We start from the raw sequence: 7,747 nt of genomic DNA on the forward strand, positions 1-7,747 counted from the left end.
ATTAGAAAGGAAGCAACACCTTGTAAAACTATAAAAGTAGCTTAAAATAATACAGAATAGCATTTTTATTGAGGAAGTGAGATACTTTACTGTCACACTAATGGTGCTATAACCCCCTTTCGGCCCTAAGGTTAGCTTAAGTGCTTGACATACAAATGCTAGGGAGCAAATCAAGTTGGTTACTGATTCACACTTACTTAAACAGGCAAAGTGGGAGGTTAAGGATCGCTTATCTTCTGTAAGTAAAGTTAAGGTCTCTCTTCCTTGCTGCCTGCACTGGCATTGCTCTGCTTCTAAATGCAGCACTTCAGTTCTTTGGATATGAGAAGTATTCACAAAAATATAGATGCATGCCTCTTCTCTAGGAGAAGTCTTTCTTCCTGCATCACCAGCAGCTAAAAAAAAAAAAAAGGAAAGCTAACTTATCTGAAAAACTGAGATTGCACAGATCTCTGCAATGATGCTGTGTTTTTCGGATAGCAGTACTTGCTGGATTGCACCCACTCCATCCTTGCCCTTTGTGATTGGTAGCACTGTATCCAGCTTTCCCTTTTCCATCCTGCCTCTTCAGAGTCATGGCTCATGAGGCACTTCTGTGTCCAGGCAGACATTTTTACCAATACCTCCATGTTCCTACAGCAACCATGTCAGCCTTCACTTAGATCTGTGCTCCTCCCTCTATCACTCATGCATGTATCTGGATAATCAGGTATGGAAATACCTTCAGTGGCTGCTGACAAGACAACATTCCCTGTGAGCATATAAAACCACCTTGCAGGTAGATTCAGTTGTGGGCAGCTGGCTGAACCTGCTCCTTGCAGCTTATTTACGCTTTGAGGCTGGCAGTGCAGTAGTACAGGGCCCCAAGGCACAAGGCCCACTCATGGTGGTTCTTTAGGTACTGCTGTTACACAGGTAATTTGTGTTTTCCACTAAAGATGCCACATGCAGCCACATTTCTCTAGGAAAAAGTGTCTCTCAGTCAAATCATTGGGTCCTTAATCTCCCTACAATTGAATGTTTCGTTATGGAGTGATACTTTGTACCTACTCTTTTTAAAGCCAATCAGTGTGCAAAACTATAGTATAATTTTCTTTTATATGACATCTTTTGCATGTTCTATGACTAAGTGCCTGACTATATTACAGGCATGTAAGAAAATAAAACCTCACTACAATAGGCTGATAATGTGAACAACTATGTAAAAATAAATAAGCAGAAGGAGAGGAGAAAATGATTAAGTGAAGGCCTGTCAGTGTTTACTAGGATGACTCTTGAAACAGATTAGAGAACTGAGGAGGTGCAGAGCATTACAAAAACCTGCTTCCAGCAGCAAGCGCTGCAGGGGAAGTCTGCATTGCTGATAGAAAATTATGTAGAGGAACAGAAAGCAAAGCAGTGCTTCTGCTCAGGAGTAAGGTCCATGAAGCAGATGGGAACAAAACTGTAGTGAGATCTGAAAACAGCACCCATTACAAAAACCTTACTCTGAAAAATTCCTTAGGTTTCACAAAACTGTTTTCATTTTTGGGGGAATTATTCCAGGTAAAAGGGGATGCATTTAGTAAATCAGCACCTTAAAGTGAATTCCTAGAACATACACTTACTTGGCAAAGAAAAGTGCTGGCCTTAAAAAATCAGTTGATCCAGTAATCTCTTAAGACCTTGACAGCTGCCTGAATACAGCATTGCCACTGTCTGGGGAAATAATGGGAGAAATGTGGGGATGCTTTGAGGAAATTGTATCTTACAAAGAGGGTGCAGTTTACAGGGAAAGGTGTAATTTTAATTTAGATCCTACTGCACCAAACAGAAAGTGGTTTCCATCCCATTTTCAAAGTTCCAGTGACAAATAGCCTTGGAAGAAACCGCCTGTATTCTCCAGCTCTGCTGTGCACTTGCTCAACAACCATGAAGTCATGTCCTAGGCCAGAGGCAAAGGCCAGATGATGCAACACCCTACTTGGAAAACTCTGACTCCAGCCAGCATCTAAGGACCATTGCGTAGGACCGAGGAAGTGCTCCAGCACAAGCCTGTTGCAAACAGCAGTTGCAAAGTTCTTGAATGAATGAGAGGAGGAAGGTGACACTACATCTGTATATACATTTGTATATACCATTAGTTAGACAGCTATTATGATACAATGCTGCTTTTAAAAGGATGTTGGAAAGGCTAGAAGATTCAGCAAACAGTGACAACAATGATTCATAGTATGGAAAAACCGCACTTGCAGAGAGCAGTAACAGAAGTTAATTCCATTAAGTTTACCAAATATAAGGTTAAAGGTGACTTAGGTTTTGGCTATAATTACCAATACAAGGACAGCTTATCTAGTATTTCAGCCCTTTCTAATTTAGTTGTCATACAAAACCACTGCACTGCAAACCCTAACACTTTGCTCAAGTGGTGCAGAGAGTCCTGACTAGACTTGGTGCTGTGGGAAAGGCTGATCTTGAGTGTATTTGTCAGAAAATTTGTTGGCACCCTTGGTAATAGAAGAGACATAATACTGGCTTTGGAAACTTCCCAGATGCTTTTTGAAGGACTCCAGCACTAATATTCATCAAGGTCTATCTGCTAACAAGTGCGAAAGACATACCTGCAGTTGCATTCAGCATCAGTTGTGAAGGTGCCAAATTTGGTGAGCAGCCCCTTTCAGAAGAGAGCTGTTGTCACACTGTGTGATATGAATGCACAGTAGACTAAAGGCACCTTTACTGTTTTTGAAGAAGTAGTCTGAAAGCTGAGTTTTCTAGTTCTAGGGCTATTTTTACCTTATAAATCTCAGGATAAGCTTGCTTCCCCAGAGCTGCTGGTAGCCGGAAAGAGCATTATACGTTCTACCACCTGAGTAGTAATCTCTGTCCTGTGCATACTCCCCTGCCATGTTAGTCAAAACAGATCGAGTAGTCGGAGATTTTTCTCCTTAAGGAATCATACAAAGCTGTTCTACCAGAACCCTCTGACAGCAATTACTTTAGTCTGAAACTGTTAGGAAACAGAAAATCTCAACATTCAATTAATCTGTCTGTTTAATATATGGGACATATGTTCAACAGAACAATTCATTGTGATGTAAAAAAAATATTCTCAGTACTTCTGAGTACAGGATAAGATCCCTCGCTTTACCAGGTTTAACTTTACAGGAGATGCTTTCTCATTCCTGCAGTGGTGCACTATTCAGGGTATGTGGGCTTTATTCAGTATAAACTTTGAGGAAGGGGTGGAGATCCCACAACAAAAATATCCACAATTAAGGGGAAATTACAGAGCAATTATGCTACCTTAAACAGCTGGAAAGCTTTGGCTGGCTTGAAATAACTTTTCTCCCACAACCAGCAGCTCTCCCAGGCCGTTCAGCACTCACCACTCTCTTGCCACTTACCCTCCCACCCACCCACTGCTCCTCCTTGGCAAAATACCAGAAAGCCTACTTCAATATTTTTTAAACCACAGAAGCTGTGGACTGCAGAACAAGCTGCAACAGAGGTCCAGATGTGAAAATAAATGTCACGCTCCAGAGCACCGCAAAGCACTCCCAGCAATAGCCACGCATTTTCCTGCAGATCAGGGTTGCTGGAGTGGTGGCCCAAGGACAGCAAGAGTCACCATACTGCTGTTGACTGAACGTATGCTGTGCATATGTTGGATGCATCAGCTGGCAGGGGGCCTAGGAAAAGCTGCGGTGACTGCAGCTTCCTTTCTCTCCCATATGGCATGGGCACAGTGAGGAATTATCAGTGGGTGCCAAATTAAAGAAGAGGATAAACAAAGAGATAAGCAGCCAAGCAAGGGTGAAGCCATTTCGGAAGCGATGGTGGTAATTCAAGAAGTCTTTAGTGATCGCTTCAGGCTTCACTTCCCAGACCTTTATTCTTCTAAGCAAAGTTTATTCTTTCACATGATGGACTCTGTTAACCATACACACACAAAGTTCTTGTATAACTAACCTGAACCTTCGACTTTAAATGCTCTGCCAAGTCCCTTACAAGCCTGCTTTCTCTTGAGACGGAAGATACATTATACTCAGTAATGGAGCAGAACAACAACAATGTAGAAGATTTCTCCTTGAATGTCTTTTCTGTCACTCCTTATCAACCAAACAGATCCGATGCTCTGGTGTCAGATGGGGATAAAGCCGGTGCCACTTTGCTCTTTTCGGGTGTGTTTTTGGGACTCGTGGGGATCACTTTCACTGTGATGGGATGGATAAAATATGATGGCATTACTCACCTGGAGTGGACTCAGTTACTAGGGCCTATTCTGCTGTCTGTCGGGGTGACTTTTATTCTGATTGCTGTTTGTAAATTTAACATGCTTACATGCAAGCCCTGTAAAGAAAGAGAGGAAAATACGTCAGACCTCGATCAGACTGCAAGTGGACAGTCCTTTGTCTTCACTGGCATTAACCAGCCTATAACTTTTCACGGTGCCACAGTGGTACAGTACATCCCTCCGCCGTACCCAGCCCAGGAAGGCATCACTGTGAGTCCTGGCTACCTTCACCCGGTGCTCAGCTGCTGCGGTGCTGTTTCCTCCAGCACCTCACCAATTCCCACCCCAGGATCTGCTCACTTCTGCCCTGCGTACCCCCTGGACAACCCAGCTTTTACCGGAGATGAGAACTACGCTACTTATCCTGCAGAGAATACCCGGAATCAGAGGTACATCTTCTGAAATGCCTTAGTGTGTTTGGACACAGTCTTCTAAGTATTTTAAGTGCTATATAGATTTCAAAGGAAACAAAAGCTGGTCCAGGGTGTTATCTTTCTTCAGACATTTTTTTTTTCTTTCTTAGGAGTATTTCTTGAGTAAAGTCTATGGAGACATACTTTTTCTGGAAAGCATTTTTATCCAAATGAAATTCCCTTATGAATGCCCTTCAATTTTCAGTCTACTAAATCTCTTGTTATTTTTGAAGATATTATTATAGATGCTGCTGCTCACGGGATTTTTTTATGCTTATCTTACTACCTTTAGTCTGTTGACCAGAAGGTTATTATATGTGCAGCCAGAGGCTTCCACTCAAACACAATCACAACACACGAGTCAGCGCACAAACAGCATTTTTACGACAATGTGAGAGTCAGTTTGGTACCAGATGCTCTCTCTCCTGATTACGCCTGGTCACCACACGCTCCTCTCCCACTGTAGCAACCTTCTAGCCCTTATTCTTTTCCTAGTTTGGGGTCATAAACAAGATCATCGATATTACAGAGCAGGACAAAACTGCTTTAATCAGACACAAAATAATCTTATATAGTTCCTTCCTCTAAGGCAAAATATTCTGATTATAGAAATTACTCAGGATTATATCATTCCTAGAACACAACTCACTTTTAGTTCATTTATCAAAGTCTGTTTGAAAAACTGATGACTGACCCATCGTCCTCAGGAACATGTTTGACAGGCATAGGCAGCATGAAAACAAAGGTCACGTCCTGACATCTTTATACTTCACAAAAAGAACACAGCAAATGGGTGAATCACAGTAAAACTTCATCTCATAGCATCTGCTCAAGAAGTCAGGAAGTGCTTTGCCCAGATAAGGCTGACAGGATGCAGCACTGAGGTTACTTGCATGATTTGTGTTTGCTGAATTCTTTTTGCGCCTGCTCCTCTTCCTATTTTCAGGTCAGAGGATGGTTCTGATGAGCCAGAAGAACTGCTGGAAGACTACGCCTGTGACCACTTGTCACCTCCACGTTATGAGGAAATATACCCACTGTCTTCATAAAATAACCATGGACGACAGACGACAATTCTAAGAGATGCCAGCATTTTAATCCCCAAGAATCTTTTCTTTAAACACTTGCATGATAAGGAAGTGTGAGCAAGATCTTGGCACTGAAACACAGTTCAATATCACTGAAGATATTTAACCAATCCCCTCTTTTTCTCCCTCAAAATTCATTAGCTCTTTGCTATGCAGTTTAGTAGCAGAGCTATTAATTATTTAATAGCAAAACTATTAACAGCAAAGCTATTAAACTCAAGGATCTAAATCCATATTACGGTTCCCCAACAAGAAGCCTGATTTTCAGACTTGCTGAAACCAGTGTGAACTGTGAATGTACAAGATTTTTGTGGAAGGTCATGATTGCTCCTGGACATTCAGCATCATTAGAAAACACTTCATTTATTCTTGATATATTTTCCATCTTGATTGTCTGGGAAACTTCAAAAGTCCTCAAGTGGCTGATCCATGAAAGTGCCTATAGTGTCTTAATTCTGCCTGATTCTTTAGATTAGCTCATGCATTAATAAGTCCAGTCTACAGATGAGACTTCGTCTGCTTGGTTCACCTGTACAACCCAGTCCTGTAGTCAGTTTTTGAGCACCCTGCTTGAACCAGAGCATCCCAGAACAGAGAAAATACGAATAGTGACCTCTGTCCATTTTTACACAGACCTCTAAGAGATTCTGCATGCATCACATTCAGTTCCCTTCCCCACCTGATGGGATGCAAAGAAGAGTCCTAACAACTACTAGGTTAATGTCCCTAAAGAAAATGGCACCTTTCTGAAGCCTTGACAGAGGTGTGTGGTCCTACCAGTTTTAGAGGCTTTAACAATCACAGCTTGTCCCTGCTGCACCCTCACTCTATGGGAGAGCTGTGGTGGAACCCCTCCTGAGGTCCCTTCTTGTTTGAATTTGGGTCCTAGGCACACAACTCAGGCTGTAGGTTCCCCCAGAGCATCCAGACAACTATGGGCTGCAGTGAACTTTATTGTTCAACTTTCAAGATCAACATGGTTCCAGGCACTGGTAACCACAAATGGATTTTCAGCCGTATCTAACAGAGGATGAAGTGCATAAGCTGCAAAATCTTGCAATCCAGAATGGAGGTCCCAAAAAGCTTTACTCTAAGCCCCAGAGCAATGAGAATGCCATGAGTCCTTTGATTTTTATTTTGTATTTCCACATATGCTTCAAGTTTTGCTTTTGAGTGTGCCTAGAAGTGCCCTGACACAGCTGGACAAGTCACTACCTCCCCATGCAGGATCCTATCAGTTTTGCCTACCTCCCTCAAAGGGCTCAAGCCAAAAGTTGTTCTCAGCCCACACCTGCTGGAGCAAGCACCACGCAAAACAATCTAGAGGGCAGTGGTCACCATCCAAAGTAACCGAGAGGTGTGCTGCTGGTGTACCTGTGGGTCAGTCTCCTGGCCTGGAATAGCACAGCTAAAAGCAGGTGTCTGTTATGGAATGCATGAACTTTCTCTGACTTGCCAACACAGCTGTCTCAGCTTCTGCCAGTTGTCATCGATCTGTGATTGACCTCATTGATCTCATTCCTGAAGGCTGGAGAAGCCTGGTGTTGAGCATGGGCAGGCGGTACTGGATGTACCTGGCAGCTGGAAGTCAATGAGTGTCCATCCAGCCTTGCTAGGAATCAGGAGACATAGTTCTGGATGGAGAGATGCATTCAGAACTTTGTCCAGTTGCATGGAGCTGCAGGTGTGCACCGACCTCCCTGTCCTGCATACTTAGAGGGTGCCAAGAAACAAAGCATTTTTGGAGAGGCACAAGACAACCACTGTCCTCCATAGGGGTGGACATGACACTCACAGACACTCACAGAGGTCATATTTGGGATGCAACATTTAAACGGACTCGAAGCTGGATTAGTAACTGCAGCAGCAGCTACTGGACAGTTACTACAAACTATGTGCACCATTTTTCTCACTAGAGAAATATGGAGCACACTGATTTTCAGCAGTGATGGCCTGGTGTTAGCAGGTAG

At 42.9% G+C, this 7,747-nt stretch overlaps 1 protein-coding gene across 1 annotated transcript; it reads left to right on the forward strand.

Moving 5' to 3' along the window:
* The first annotated feature begins 3,650 nt into the window (after positions 1 to 3,650).
* TMEM174 (transmembrane protein 174) lies at positions 3,651 to 5,738 on the forward strand. Its single transcript, XM_010582803.1, has 3 exons — positions 3,651 to 3,669; positions 4,017 to 4,665; positions 5,636 to 5,738. Exons 1-3 carry the CDS (start codon positions 3,651 to 3,653, stop codon positions 5,736 to 5,738), a joined length of 771 nt encoding a protein of 256 aa, XP_010581105.1.
* The last annotated feature ends 2,009 nt before the right edge of the window (positions 5,739 to 7,747 follow it).

The sequence above is a fragment of the Haliaeetus leucocephalus genome, unplaced genomic scaffold (genome assembly GCF_000737465.1).
Source record: "Haliaeetus leucocephalus isolate CR32 unplaced genomic scaffold, Haliaeetus_leucocephalus-4.0 Scaffold849, whole genome shotgun sequence".
Lineage (NCBI taxonomy): Eukaryota > Metazoa > Chordata > Aves > Accipitriformes > Accipitridae > Haliaeetus > Haliaeetus leucocephalus.